Source organism: Monopterus albus, unplaced genomic scaffold, assembly GCF_001952655.1.
Source record: "Monopterus albus unplaced genomic scaffold, M_albus_1.0 scaffold105.1, whole genome shotgun sequence".
Taxonomy (NCBI): Eukaryota; Metazoa; Chordata; class Actinopteri; order Synbranchiformes; family Synbranchidae; genus Monopterus; species Monopterus albus.
The window spans coordinates 1,690,119-1,705,215 of record NW_018127985.1 but is presented as its reverse complement, the minus strand read 5'-3'; the positions used below and the strand labels follow the sequence as shown (position 1 = coordinate 1,705,215).

The following is a 15,097-nucleotide window of genomic DNA, read 5'->3' as shown; positions in this document are numbered from 1 at the left end:
CTATAACCATGTCAGCAGCAGGTTAGTAGCATTAGTCTGGAAATAACCTAAATGTGGGGACAAGGGACACAGGAATGACAACTAGCTTTGGCATTTGTTCTCCAGTAGTTCTGTAAATGTAAGATTCTGAGTTGACATCAACTGTTGCTTGTGCATTTAATTGCTTTGTAAAGCTTCACTGCAAGCATCTCAAGTGCTGACTAATGATTATGTAAAACAAAGTTTAAAAAGAAAACAATAAAAAAAAAAAACAACACAAAGCAAAAAACATACAGGTGTTTCTTATCTTGGACTTTTCATAACACAGACCAATGAATTTGACTGGTTGAATCCTTGTGTTAAGTGTCTTGACTTTGCTCAGTGACACAGAGTATGGTTATAGTCTAATTCAATGGTAGCCTTGAGAAAGTGTATTTTAAAAAACTATTTCCAGTGTAATACTCAACTAGGACAAGAAAACTGCTCAGCAACTGAAATGTAACAGTCCAACTGCATTCTTTGCCACTTTCTGTATGACAGACCGAAGTTGGGTACTGCAAATGCCACTCCAAATGGCAAGTCTAGTGCCTTTCTACGGTAAAAACTATAGACAAACATGACAGAAGACACCCGATCCCTTTTTAATTTGTCACATCTGGATAAATTAAATCATTCTACAAACTCTGAAGTGATGCAAAAGTCAACCGGCCTCTCATAGCTCATCCCGTACTGTACTGTCCAAAGGAGACTGCAGCACGTCGGAGTTCTGGGCCTCGGCGCTGATCTCAGCCTGCTCCCGAGTCTTTCCTGAGCCTGCTCTGTCCCAGTCTGTACGGGCCTTGTCATTGTCCCACACTGTGGAGGTCTCAGTGTCGCTGATGTAGCCTGGGTCGCCCGTGTAGTGTGTCGGGTACACTAGAAGAGGCTCTGCTGAAAATGCCTTCAAGTCTCTGGTTTCAAACTGTTCCATATAATCAGACCTGTGGAGGAGAAGGCAATGTCAAGAAAAACAAAAAAGGCAAAGCTCCTACACAGAAGTATACAGTATATTTTGTGTGTGTACTTGTACTAGGTAGGGTACAAACACTTACACAGGGTGTTTATTGTACATAACAGGAAGAAATTCATCCACTGGCAAAATCCTTTTTAGCGGTTCTGCTTTCAAAAGCTTCTCAGCACCTTGTAATGATATCATATAACCTAGAGTCCAGTATGAATAGTCTGCTTCCACTAAGTTGTGTACATTGGGCACTGCTTTCTCTGGGCGTTCCACTTGCATTCTCTTTCGACCGATATAACTGGAAGATAGAGGCAGAAGAGCAAGTGAGAAGCAACTCCAAACTGAGGAGGATCAAGGTAAACTGAAAGACTGAAGGAAGTACAAACTCACATGAGATCCCAGTCCAGTCCTTCAGCCTCCACCTCGTTCATCAAGTTCATCAAGCGGCGTTTGAAGAAGACCTCAAAGCGCAAGTCGTCTTCAATCACCAGAGAGGTGTGTAGGTTTCGCTCCACGATCTAAGACAAACACAGGTTTATCGGTAAAATCATTCATCTATTTGTTTGTTCAAATACTTGGCTTCTGTGGCTCACCTCTTTCCAGATGTTATGGTGGGAAAGGAAACATCCCAGCTCTCCCCTTGTCAGTGGACGACCGTGATAAGGATCACTGTATCCGGGGAGCATGTGGATGCCCATAGTGTGAATTTCACCGATATTCATTGCTCTGAAAAAGAGAGAGAATAATAAGTGTGACAAAATGTTAAAGAGACGTATGATTATCAAGTACTGAATAAAGGTAAAGAATTCATTAAACCGAGTGAACTTACTTTCCGTCTACAGCGGCGATGACCTTGCAGGCAATCTCTTGCTCGTACAACGCCCTCAGCATGCGTTCTCGGCGGTCAGTCCTCCTCTGCAAGTTTATCATGAAAACCTGCGTGTGGAGCAACGTTGGAACCAGAAGGGTAAGTACAGATTTCTAACAGCAGGGGGAGACATTCAGCACACAAGAGGACAGAGCACCATTTTTGCAGATTCCATCTTCACATCACTCTTTACTCACCTCATCAAAGCCCAGTTTGTCAGGATGTTTTCCAGGAACAGGTATGTATTTGGAAGGCATCACCGGGGAATTTCGCACTACACGGTGAGAGGGAAGATGGATGCAGAAATGATATGAATGAGACATAGAAACCCATGCTGAAAGTTATTAGATGAAGCAGCAGAAAGTAGAATACAGACATAAAAGCCAGTGGAAACAAGGGAGTTAAATGCAAAAGTAAAGCCCCCAGTCTGAATGTAAGCTACTCACCATTAACCTCCAGCAGGGAGTGCAAGAAGCTCTCAGCTTCGTCTTGCAAAGTGTTGTGGGGTCGTAGTGGCACAGGGAAGTAACCATAGGTCTCTTTATTACATACAAACATTTGAACATCTGTAGAGACCAGAGGACACCACTTAGGCTAAAAGGGTTCAAAACAAATGTCCAATATGTTTAGATTTAAGCGATGAATTGTATAATACCTGCCATCCGAGCAGAGAAGGCAAACACAATGATGTCATCAAAAGCCCAGCTGTACTCTGGATGTGGTGGGTGAAAGGCCAGCTGCCTGGATGCCTCTTTCCTGAGGTCTATCAGGAAGGTGGAGTGGACCATGGGTACTGCAAAACAGCCCTTTCGTATCTGCTTCTTCATGGGTATGTAAGCAGGGGTGCGCTTATAGTAACCCTGAAGAAGCAGAGGCAATTCACAGTCGAGTTCAGAGAATAACTGAGACCATTCATTAAACCAAGCAAGCTCCTTTACACCCAATCATCAGCACGGTACCTGCGAGGTCATTCCACACCAGAAGTTTGAATAGGCTGCACGGGATTCAAGCATTGGAGCGATAATGGTCTTATTCTCTTTTATAAGCTTCCACACCACATTAGGGTTGGTGAGGAGGTTATCGCAGTCCACCACCTGCACGTGGTACAGAAGATAAAATGTAAAGTATGCGATCTTCCTAAGACGATCTTCTAACTAAATTATGAAGTTTAAATAGGACATCAACTCTGAGAAGGTAAAACAAGCAAACCAAAACAGAACCAGGCAGAATTTAACTCCATGCTGTTTTAAAAGAAGAAAGCTATGATTATTTCTAAATGCAGTATGTGTTGCTCAAACTTTAGCAATACTGAATGTTACTCTGAATCACAATAACAACCCACTGAAGCTATAAAATGTGGGCTAAGCTCAGGAATTCAAATAAAAATGTGCACAAAGCTGCATTTTTAAATACAACTGATGATGAGTCAAGCTTTGTGTCAATGTAATGATCCAGATGAACTAGACACAAAATATAACTAGGACAATTTTCAACACGCCTCCCAGTGCTTAAACTACAATTTTAGTGATGACGTAGACTTGACCCTGTACTTTCTGCTGTTATTATTGAACAGTAGAGTCTCTGTAGAAACACTGTCTCAATGCTTAAAATGAAAGAGTTTTCAGTGTTGCTGTTTATTTTGTGCCTGTAAAGAGTAGCTTTGTTCACCTACCATAAAGTAATCTGCCCACATCTCACGAGCTGACTCCAGCGCTGCTTGTCGAAGCTTCATTACATGCTCATAGCGAAGGTCTGGCCAGTGCTTTGGGCCATCTTCATCTGCATAACGTCTGCGAGAGACATTTGGATACTTAGACTGATTTTATCGGCTCTGTGAATCTCTTCAGTAACAGACCCACCAAAAAATGACCAACCTTGGCTCCTCCTGTGGCCTCCACAACACATTATGGTACAAGTTCTGCACCTTGACAAGCCAGTTACGCAGAATGGCCGTGGTGTTGTCCTCGTTGTGATCAGTTGCTACCCTGTCAATATGCGGCAAATGTGAATGATCCAAACAAACACTTCAACCTCATAGGGGCGGAATATAATCAACATGTGAGGGTGATAAAAGAAAAACAGTAACAATGGCTGAACGTAGCACTTGTGCCAGTCTGGATTCAAGCTGAGAGAAGAGCTGAAAGATGAGACCACAGCTGAAAAGACAATAGTCCTGTTCACTTTTTGTAAGCTCCATGTCTGCAGCTGTGGGAACAGGCACAAGGGTTAATGACAATGTTATCACTAACAAAAACACTATGACTCTATCTGATATTATTTTCAGGTAGCCTATCACATTTTAGGAATGTTAGATTAAGGAAATATCATCAATGCCACTGGCTTAGTCTGCACTTAAGTCACCAGAGAAGTATTTTCTCCAGGTAAATGACAGTCACGCAGGGTTCTCCTGACAGAATTTGCACAGATTCATGAGAACACACAGCAGCTCCCTGCTAAATAGCTTCTTCACTCGTTGCCGTTGTCCATCCTTCCAAATACTCAAACTTTTCATGTTCAGCTCAAATAAATATTTGTTAAAAGCCTAGTTCTGAACCATATATGGTACAACTATGTCTAAACACAGATCTATGTACAAGTAATGTTTCACTTACATCTGGTCTACAGTTGGCTTCAAAAAAAAAAAAATCCAACATGTGTTTACTACATCACATAGATGTTTGTATTTTCCACATGCAGCTTTTACAGAACATGCCAAAATAACCACAAACATATCTACAGAGATTTTATGCCATACATAAAACTAAAGGAAATACTTAATTTAACTCATATAAAGTTCTTTAATAAAGTTAAACTTGTTTATTATATTTGTGAACCCTCCAAGCAGTAATTAAAATTGCTCAGAACTCAGATTATAAGCACAGGTTTGCTGGTGGAGATGTTTAAATGGTCTGCAACATCCACTTGCACAACCATTAGATAACTGCCATAGAAGGTTGTGCTTGTTCCACATGACAGATAGGATGCAGCTGTTTGTTTGGACAAGGGCCTGCAGAAACACATTTAGTGAGCCACAATACTGCATAAATCAACCAGGGTTTAGTTTCCAGAATCACTTAGCATGTAGAGCAAATATTCAAGGGTGCCATTTGTCAAAGCTAAACAGGTGTCACGTTTGTTCTCCAACACTCCGTTACAAAGGATGGACATGAATTATGGGAAATATCTGTAAGAAGGCTAAAACGTGGTGCAGTTAAGTTAGTGAGGTTTTCCGACATCATACTATACAATTCCCACACCCTGCTACAGTACTGCCAACACAGCTGTCCACAGCTGGAGGCTCCCTGGGGCTAAAGCTTTGCCAGGTCTCTGACCTACAAAATGCATTTGGTCTTTAACACACCCTCTCAATCCCTCACTCCACTAATCATATAGAAGCCTGATTACCATAGTAGGGCAGATGAAGACAGGAAGTCATCTAAAGATAGGGGGTTTGTAATCTATTATATACATTAGTAGCCTTAGTAGCCAGTGTTAGGTATTTTTTGTTAGATAGACATTGGTTAGATACTTGATGTATTAGAAATGTTTAGTGTAGACAGGATGTCTAGCTCAGGCTGTTAAATGCTTAGTCATTCTCAGGGGGTACTCCAGGTTGATAACTAGACAAAAAGCTGATTATTGTTAGGAGACAAAATGTTTATCCTTATTATTATGACGTGTTTAACCATAGTCGTAGTCATAATATTGTCTTATGTCGTGTTAGAATGTTTTTAGCTACACACCACATAATCAACAGACAATCACACATTGATTTTCTTCAGGCTGTGACTACTGCTCTGACCAGCTGCATAGCTGGCACCGGGAGACGTCACGGTTTGGTGTCCCTGAGTAGTGTGGGGTTAGCCCGAGGTGATATAATGTATAGGCCTGTTATGGTTCAGGGTTTTTCATCTTTCAGCTGCCTGTGTGCATGTTGGAGGTGCAAAGACTCCTGAGCGTGTAATGTTAACTTTTACCTGTGATCATTGAATAAATCAGCACTGTTTTGAAGTTATTTGGACTGTCTCGTCTCTCAGAGTTAACGGTGAAAAGAACTGGGTCACCAACACCAGCTTTGACACAATATTTTACTTTGTAGCATTTGTACGTTAAATCCTACAGCCTCCCTTGTGGCATGCCCCCTCCCCTCCCCTCCCCTCCCCTCCACGTATACAGGCCAATGTAGACTACTGTGGTGAGCACAGTGCCCAGATGTGACCAACAGTGGTTACCTTTAAGGACACTAAGTGTCTACTGGTCGTCTGAACCCAGCCTTGGGTCTCCCTCACCCTCCTGCTTGTTGAAACTTGAGGAATTTGTTTGTTTGTTTTTTTTTTAACCCGGAATGTTTTCTGCGTAACACTGTGCAGTCATCATCTCTAAACCCGGACAGACATTCTAGTCTCTTTATTTACTCTTCCCCAAATCTCAGCCGTTATATGCAACATGGTTATTTTAGGAAGAACTCTTAGGCAAAAATAGAAAACCTTTTAGACCTTAACATGCGATAGAGACGCCAAGTTAAAAACTTCGTAGCTGCTAACTCGTTGGCGACCACATTACCTAGTGACCTAACAGCTTACCACAGAGCCATACGGTCCTTGGGGTAGTTGAGACGCTCAATAGTACCGAGAAAATACGGCAAAGAGTGCTCGGAGTTTCGGCAGATGAGGGCGACGAGAACTCGGGGGGCGAGGACCGGAGACTCGGGGCTCCAGCGCTCCTCCGCAAAATATCCCCGTGCTGGGCTGCAGCAGGACAGGAACAGGATGAGCAGGGAAACGGGGGCGAGCCCGTGCATTGCGACAATAAATTAAAAGCTATTTAAACAAAAAACTAAACTATGTAGGCCGTATTTGTGGCTGGTGACAAAACCCTTATTTGAAAGTCATCTCTTTACTTTGAGCGGTCATCACAGAAAAGCGCAAACCGTGGACCAGCTCCTGATGTGAGCTTTAAAGGGCGTGGTGAGGTCTTAAAGGGGATGGACTAATGAACATGTAACCACAAAAGTAAATGTTTCATCAACATTTTATTATATTGTTAATTGCAAACCAAAATAAGTGTTATGGGTGGTTGTGTTCCAAATTAGTGTACAATTTTAGGTCAAGGGTGCATCTTCACTGAATATTTTACTAAAGGTTGTGGAGGCACTTCAGAGTAGAGAAGCAGAACACACAGCTTTTTTGTTTTATGCATTTCCAAAGACACTGAGAAGAACTGTGCTCTGAATATTTTTATTTTATAGCCTTTATAGTCTATGGTTTGTCAGAAACACAACTTTTTATTTAGTATTAACGATGTCCATCCTCTGCATGCTTCACATTTTCAACATCACACCTATGCATGTTGCACAGACTACACTGGCTTCTAAACTCTGCTGTGGAGATCAAACATCCAACTTAAGTAACACAAAGCAAAACATACTGTGGAGAGGGACTTCTTTAAACTTTACTTGAATAAAGCTAAACCTCTGATGCATACACACATCATAAGTGCTCAATCCTATGATGGAAATTACAACAGTATCCTCAGTTTTTTGTTCAGTCCCTATTTCCTATCTTGTTATCTTTCAAGAGAAAGTAGGAATGTTCTGCACTATCTTCCCATTTCTTCAAGTATTAACAACAGTGCTGACCTCTTGACTCCATTTACCAGATGAAAAGTTCTACAGTTTGGCCCCCGGGCCTAGCCTCTCTACCTGGATAGTTAAGGCGCGGGGGGGGGTCAACAAAAAAGCCACAACAGCTCGCCAGTGGCTGGGACAACACGAGCTGCAGGGAATGCTGGACCCTCTCTTCCCTCCAGCACTTCCTGCAAGAAAGTGGCCACTGAGTTAGAACACGGCAGTAACATTTCATATCTCAATAATACAAACTATTTCTGCTGGGATAGAAAAACTGCTTATCTATCGATTATGTCATTGGTTTTACTCAGTTTTAATGGAACTGGGACATGCATTTGTGTAGATGTTTGCTATTTTCACTTTTGTTAGTGTATTTTCAGATCCAACATCTGTCAACTTCTGAATTCTGGAATTTAATCAGCATTTTAGCTACTCTGTGCATGTTTTATTTATTTTTATTGTTCTGACTCCCCCCCCCCCCCTCATAATTAATGCTTTTTGCATCTGGGCCTAGTTTAGACTACTTCACGATGTCAATGACAGAGTGAGGTCTTAGGATTCTGTATATGTATGTACTAAATGTCAAATCACCTTCAAAATGGCTGCTTTGCTTCCTCCTGTTGATACAAAAGCCACACAGCGTGCAGCGTTCACCACTGGTAACGTCATAGTTACACGCTGTGCTGGTGGTTTGGGAGAGTCGCTGATAGGGGCCACAGTCTTCTTTGTTTCCTGAACATTGAGTAAATGGTAAATGGTCTTGCACTTGTATATACAGTATATAGTGCGTTTTATGTATTGATACACACTCAAAGTGCTTTACACTATTCCCTATTCACACACACAAACGTTCTCACTCACATCACCAAGAGCAACTTGGGGTTGGGTGTCTTACCCAAGGACACTTCAAGGGAGTGTCTTGAATAGTGCAAACAAATCACAGGATTCTATTAGACTAGCAAAATGGGAGTGAAGACAGAGTAACTGTGACATCCCTCTAGATCTTAATGAGAAGGACTACCTGAATTAAATACATTCCTTCTTCAGAAACAAATCCATATTAATATGAATTTAATATTTACAGAAACATTTGCAGAATACCTAAGCCCAGCAATTTAATGGCATTTCTAAAAAAAATCGAGTCACATGGTCCAACATGATTCAACACTGAGATGCTGAATTGATTTTCTTTAGGGTCAAAAAGTGGATGCAAAATATAAGAACTTAGGGTGTCTAAATGAAATATGAAAATGGATTTCATACAAATCTGTAATCCCTAATTGTCTTAATCATCTGAATCATCTTTACTGTCAGATATTTATGGTGGAAAAATCACAGCAAGGGCACCTTTCCTAAAGTCAAACAGACATTTCAAGATTTACTGAAGTACAGCTCTCACCTTCAGCAGAGGGTGGTCTGGGAAGAGGGAACAGGTGTGTCCATCAGGCCCCATACCCAGCAGCAACAGGTCAAACACGGGGATGTCATCATCTGGGAAGGCCTGAATGTTTGAAAGCAGCAAACCATATTAAAGGTCGAACAATAACACATGCGTGACTTTGGAGCTAGAACTAATCACAGAACAGTAGCTACAGATAGATGTAAGAGATATCTGCACCTCCTTCAGTTTGCAGGTATAATCTTCAGCACACTCGTTTACTGGCAGAGAGGAGTTGATGGTTAAGATCCCACTATCTGGGATGTTGACTCTGGAAAACAACTGACTCTGCAAAAGAAGGAAAAGGTGACATTTGACCCCAGTAAGAGAACAGCATACATCAATGTAACCATGAAGCTAAACGCTCCTCAACAGATACCTTATACAGCCCATAGGTGCTCTCAGGATCATCAAACGAAACCAATCTCTCATCACAGAAACCGACCACCCACTTGCTACAGTCCAGCTGTGGTAGTGCGAGCAGCTCTTTGCTGAGCATGGACACGAGGCTTCCTCCAGACAGACCCAGGGTGAATCTGCCATGAGAGGCGATGGCCTTCTCAGCCCGCGATGTCACCAGATGGGCCAACGCTGGGCCAAGCTCCGCTGAGGAGGGGAAGACCACGACTCTTCTGGCAGCCATGAGAGCTCTGTCGGAACTGTGGGGTTACTAAGAAAAACAAGAGACTGAAATCTGGTTTTGCACAATAGGGAAGTCGGTTACCAAACAGTTTTGCAAGTCGTGACGATCTGTCCGAAAATATTTTACGGAGTCCTCATGTTAATTGCATGAACTGCTTATTTTTAAACTAAAATTAACATCTGCTAGTATTACCCGACTGTAAGAGTGCGCAAAGAGAAAACTGGAGACTAAGCTTCAACCCACCACAGAATACCACATTAACCACTATCGTAAATATGAGAGAGAAGCGATGCGAATTTCCTAATAGCTTATATAAACCTGACGTTTGTGCCCTATCGCTGCCGTTTCCCGAAAAAAACCAAACAAACATTAGTTTTCTTGCCTGATGGAAACTCAGGTGCAGATTGTCATGAGGATGACTTTCAGTCGGCAAACGTAATTCGTCAAGCTACTTCCTGAATTTTTTTACCAGTTGTGATTGGCTGGTCCTGTGTTTAGGACGCACTGCATTCTGGTCAGTGGAGTCCCCGATTACGTAGCTACAATGACATAAAATCTTATGGACTAATACGTTAAAACATGCGACTACCAATATACTTTCTTACACACCAAAGCTCGATCTTAGAGTAAATATAAGTAGATGTATTTATATTAGTCTAGAAATCATTAGTTTACTACAGTTTTATGTGCGAATGCAATGCTTCCTCCCACCCGGCAGGTGGAATCACTGTCCATTTAAATCAGTCGAGTTTTGAAGAGGGACTCACGCTTATCGTGAGCAAGCATACACAGCTCTTCTCGTGTATTGTAGTGTAACTACATTTTACAGTTAATATTAGCGCTTTCTGATCGTAACAACTTGTCCGTGCGCATCTTGCGTGTCACAGAAACCCAAACAAACATGTCGACTGTTTTCTCTTTCCAGACACAGCTCGTCTCCATCATGGACGCGTTATCTAAAACAGCTGTAATGGAAATAAGCAAACTGGTGGAGATCGAGTCGAAGATGCTGAAAATAGAGATAACTCGAGGCCGGAATGAAATCGCCTCGCTCACAGAGAAACTGCAGCTGATGGAGAAATTGCTTTTTATCGCTCAGGGGCGCAGACAGGACGCACCATCAGCAGCAACGTGCTCAGTGGTAGGGGACGGTTCAGAAAACGGAATATCGGAGCCCGACAGAACAAGACCTGCCATAAAAGGGTAGGCTTGCAGATATCTGTGGGTAGCCTGTAAAAGTATAGTGTGTCTGTGTCTATCATGTCCTTAGCTGAGCTCCAATCTGCCTCATGTATTAATCCAAGTTTATTGCGTCCTAGTGAGAGCCCATGGGAAAGTTCCTCCACGGAGATGAGCAGTTTGCATCAACGTGAAGCGGAAGCTGCAGCTGAAGTAAGCTGACCATACATATTATGTCATTATATTGCACTGTATCATTCATTTGTGACAGGTGCAGTCCACATTCTGTTTTCTCAATAGATTACAAACCCACCAAAAGAGCAGCCTGAACTCATAGTGATAAAGGAAGAGCTGTCCGAAGAGGATAGCAAAGACACGGAACAAGATAAGACAGGTAAAAACAGTGAGTAATGTGTAAACTGTATATGTGCAAGTTCTGACTGTACCAGAAAATTGACCTTAAGTGACCATAAGTGGACTTTAGATGAAGGTTATTTTGTCAAGCTATTGCCATAATACCTTCACACTCCTCATAAAATGTGCTAATAATGTTTTAAAGGGTCCACCAAACTCCAGCAACACACAAAGCCTTTATTGCTATTTATTGTGAAACCAGTGCATTAAGCTTGTGGCCTTAATAATGGCCATTATGGTCAATAGTATTCCAAATTTTAACATGTCAGTTTGCTGTCAACAGGGACTGAAATGAACACAGACACCCAGAAGTATCCAGTTGTGGTGCAGTGTCCCAGACTCATCACAGAACGTCTGCAGCCCGTGTTCACTGATAACTTTGTGACCCTTAGTGTTGGACCAGGAAGGAGGGAAACACAGTGGAATCAGCAGCTTACACCTGCACACACAAACCTAGAGGCTGGGAAAAGCTTAGCTCAGAATATTACTTCCCAAAGTCTAGGTCTGCTAAGGAATATGAAGATTCACAATTTCAGGAACACAGCTGCAAAGAGGTTCGGCTGCTTGCAGTGTGGCAAGAGCTTCAGATGCTTTAGTCAGCTTGAAATACACCAGAGAAGTCACACAGGAGAGAAACCATTCAGGTGCGTACTCTGTGGAAAGCGTTATGCACAAAAAGGGCATCTGTATACACACCAGCGCACACACACTGGGGAAAAGCCATACCGTTGTCCCATTTGTGGAAAGGGCTTTATTCAGAAATGCACTCTTGATATGCATCAGCGTACACACACCGGAGAAAAACCTTTTGTTTGTATCAAATGTGGCAAGGGTTTTACAAAGAATTGTAATCTTAAAAAACACCTTGCAGTACATCTAGATCCTAGTTTGAACATGTATGGTAGTGACTGTAGTGCACCGACATTTAGTGGAACATTCATAAATGGGACCACATAAAGCACCAACCAGCCAAATGCAACTTCTCCATGTGTTTAAAATATTTTGTGCATAATAAAGCTATCTTTATTCTAGAGTGCTGTGTTTTATATCTTCTGTGATAAAAATGTACATATAGTACATACAGTGCTCTGCTGCATATCTTTTATATCTCATTTTAAACAATTCATACAATGGTTATAGTGTGGAAAACAATATTTTTTTGTGAACTTAATGTAAAAACTGAAATAATCAATAAAAAACTTGTTTATTGATAGCTATCAATATCTTATCAATTACATAAACGCAGCCTGAGTTGCGGTAATGCAGAGGCCAGAAAATGAGTGAGCACGCAGTAACACCTCTTCTTTAGCACTTACTTTGAAAACCCAGTGAAAATGCTCAGTAATGAACAGTAACTGAAGCCCAATTAGGAGCAATGTGAAAATGAAATATTCTCCATTTATTTATTCAGCAGCTACAGCAAGTCTGAGCCAAAAGAACTGTTGGATGTACTGTAGATGGCATAAAGTCTTGACCTCATTATTTAAAACTTGGGACCTAACTTTAGACTGATTAATCTAGACTGATTAGGTAGGTACTTTATTGATCCCACAGTGGGGAAATTTCTGTTTATTGTGTAGTTCTGAAATGAAATGATGCAGTTTAACACTACTTTCAAACATATTTATTTTAATTGCAATTTAAAAAATATTCACCCAAACTCCTAGTATTGTGTAGAAGTTCAGATTTTGACCACTGCAGGGCAGCGAACACTCATGATTTTATTAGAGTGGCCTTCACAACACAACTTATAATTAAAATCTCTAATAATACAACTATCATCAGTACTGGTATTATTGGTAATCAATCTAATCAAACCGAAAATCAGTTGTACATATTGATTAAAAACAATGCTGATGAATAAGTGTTTTAAAAACAATCTACTGCAGTGATGCCCTTCGTCATTGTGACTACTCTGCTGCCACCTAGCGATAGACTCATGAATGTAACGTTACTGGTCACACCAGAGTTATTAGGAGTGGCGACAACTCCAGTGACTACTGTACAAGGACCGTTATTTATAGTAATGGCGGATCACTGGCACATCGAATAGTTCCAAACATTATCAGCAGTGCCATAGAGATACATTATCTTACAAAGTAAGAAGCTGAAATCAATAGCAGTAATTATACTTGTCACATTTTAAGTTAGCGACGTGTCAAAACATGTTTTACAACCTCCTTGTCTGTCTCTCTCAAATATTGAGTCTCTTTAATAATTAGGTACCTAGCTGACTAGCTAAATTGGCTGAGCTATCTACAACAACAACAACACTGAAATAGTTTGCAAAGCTGTAAAAGTCATTAAAAATAGTAACTGCTGATAAATCTCCCCGTTCCCTACAGAAAACAAAGGATTTCAATAGACTGTTTAAAACGACTCCTCAATGTCGCAGCACTTCTATCTTAACGGCTCTGGGTTAGACTTAAATGACATACTGACGTATCCGGTAAACCGCCCCACAATAAAACAGACACCAGCGTTTCTAATATGTAAAATGTAAATCATTGTAAATTCGAAGGGGTAGTCATTGCATGGCAAATACCCGACTGTATTTCGTGGTGCAGAGATCGATAACAAAGTGTCTAATATTACTAGCTTAAGGTACTTACATCAACATGACTATGAATACCCCACTAATGGACACATAAAATAATAATAATAATCAGTATTAATATCTCTATGATTCACACTGAAGAAGCTGAAAATGTTTATAATCTATAACTCGCGTTTCTGCTTCTACTGTGTCCGGTAAATGTTGGTACCGTTTTCCCACAATCCCTTGCGGCACAACTCTACCGCATATTTGATCAAGAAGCAACCTTGCTACACTGGAAATCTTGCCAACATTTCGAAAAACACAGCCTCTCTGTCGAGATGATGTGCGACACCACAAACCGAGGTTTTCGGACGCAGTTAGCCGCTATCCTGGACAAGCTAACGAAGGCGGCTTTGGTTGAAATAAGCACCCTGGCTGATGAATGCTCCTCCGTCCTTCACACGGAGATATCCCTGCACAAAACGGAAAATGAGGCTTTGAAGAAGAGATGTCGCTCACTGGAGGTCCAGTTGAGAGCAGCCCGGGAGGCGCAGACCTATCCTGTACTCTCCAACAGTGTTAGCCGTCGGCACTGTGCAGGTCAGGATTATCAGAAATCTGAATAGAGTCCTTTCTAAGTTACCACACTAGGGAGTGTTGTATCCAGAATAACAGTTCATATTTGTCAGGGCTACACATTGCTAGCTAGCTAGCTTTAGTGTGGACTAGCCACCTCTACATTTGGAGACACTGAAATTCATTATCATGAACCGGACGATGGCTTTGACCCTGAAAAAAACTTTTTTAAGAACTCTGAAAATAACTGCAAGTATTACACGGATGAGCAGTTTAACAGCAATGTCAAGACTGAAAACAAAGTATCACTAATTCACTTTAATAGCAGAAGTCTATACGCAAACTTTCAGAGTATAAAACATTATCTTAGTAGTCTGACACATTCTTTTAATATAATTGCTATTTCTGAAACTTGGATGAATAATGTAAGGGGAATGGATTTTGACCTTGATGGGTACGACTTGGTACGTACAAACAGAGAGATAAAGATGGGAGGAGGGGTGGCTTTGTACATAGATAAAAACTTTGTTATGAGAAAGTGGAGAAAATGTCAAGGGTGGTGGAGAATCTTCTGGAATGTGTGACGGTTGAATTACTTTTGGAAAAAAAGAAAAATGTTGTAATAAGCTGTATTTATAGAGCACCTGGAGCCAGCATAGAAAAATTTAATGACTGGATGGAGGAGAATTACTCGACAATAAGTCATAAATTAATGTTCATATGTGGTGACTTCAATATAGATTTGTTAAATCCTAACAAGCACACAGGAACTGAGGAGTTTATTAACACAATATATAGATGCAGTTTATACCCAAAAATTACAAAACCAAGTAGA

At 41.1% G+C, this 15,097-nt stretch overlaps 3 protein-coding genes across 5 annotated transcripts in view; 1 reads left to right on the top strand and 2 right to left on the bottom strand.

Annotated features, from left to right (window-relative positions):
* Nucleotides 1-75: 75 nt before the first annotated feature.
* colgalt1a (collagen beta(1-O)galactosyltransferase 1a) lies at nt 76-6,796 on the bottom strand. The gene is made up of 12 exons (XM_020610278.1): nt 6,431-6,796; nt 3,722-3,832; nt 3,520-3,637; nt 2,807-2,941; nt 2,503-2,707; nt 2,294-2,413; nt 2,045-2,121; nt 1,809-1,915; nt 1,573-1,705; nt 1,370-1,497; nt 1,071-1,277; nt 76-959 (listed from the first exon to the last, which is right to left on the bottom strand). The coding sequence occupies exons 1-12, from the start codon at nt 6,646-6,648 to the stop codon at nt 692-694; spliced, it is 1,827 nt and encodes a 608-aa protein (XP_020465934.1). The 5' UTR covers nt 6,649-6,796; the 3' UTR covers nt 76-691.
* Nucleotides 6,797-7,065: 269 nt separating this feature from the next.
* On the bottom strand, nt 7,066-13,783 carry pgls (6-phosphogluconolactonase). Of its 3 annotated transcripts, none has more exons than XM_020610294.1 (6): nt 13,760-13,783; nt 9,291-9,581; nt 9,092-9,199; nt 8,873-8,974; nt 8,065-8,205; nt 7,066-7,661 (listed from the first exon to the last, which is right to left on the bottom strand). In XM_020610294.1, exons 2-6 carry the CDS (start codon nt 9,552-9,554, stop codon nt 7,575-7,577), a joined length of 702 nt encoding a protein of 233 aa, XP_020465950.1. In that variant the 5' UTR covers nt 9,555-9,581; nt 13,760-13,783; the 3' UTR covers nt 7,066-7,574. The 3 variants fall into 3 exon arrangements, with proteins under 3 accessions (XP_020465950.1, XP_020465948.1, XP_020465949.1); XM_020610292.1 differs by lacking the exon at nt 13,760-13,783 and adding an exon at nt 9,937-10,031; XM_020610293.1 differs by lacking the exon at nt 13,760-13,783 and adding an exon at nt 9,747-9,930.
* The window catches only part of LOC109965863 (uncharacterized), a 9,680-nt gene continuing 4,820 nt past the window's right edge, over nt 10,238-15,097 (top strand). Inside the window, exons 1-5 of the mRNA XM_020610225.1 lie at nt 10,238-10,757; nt 10,874-10,946; nt 11,034-11,127; nt 11,431-12,102; nt 13,879-14,286. Coding sequence (XP_020465881.1) covers nt 10,456-10,757; nt 10,874-10,946; nt 11,034-11,127; nt 11,431-12,102; nt 13,879-14,286 — 1,549 coding nt within the window. The 5' untranslated portion in view covers nt 10,238-10,455. The remainder of the gene's footprint in view (nt 10,758-10,873; nt 10,947-11,033; nt 11,128-11,430; nt 12,103-13,878; nt 14,287-15,097) is intronic.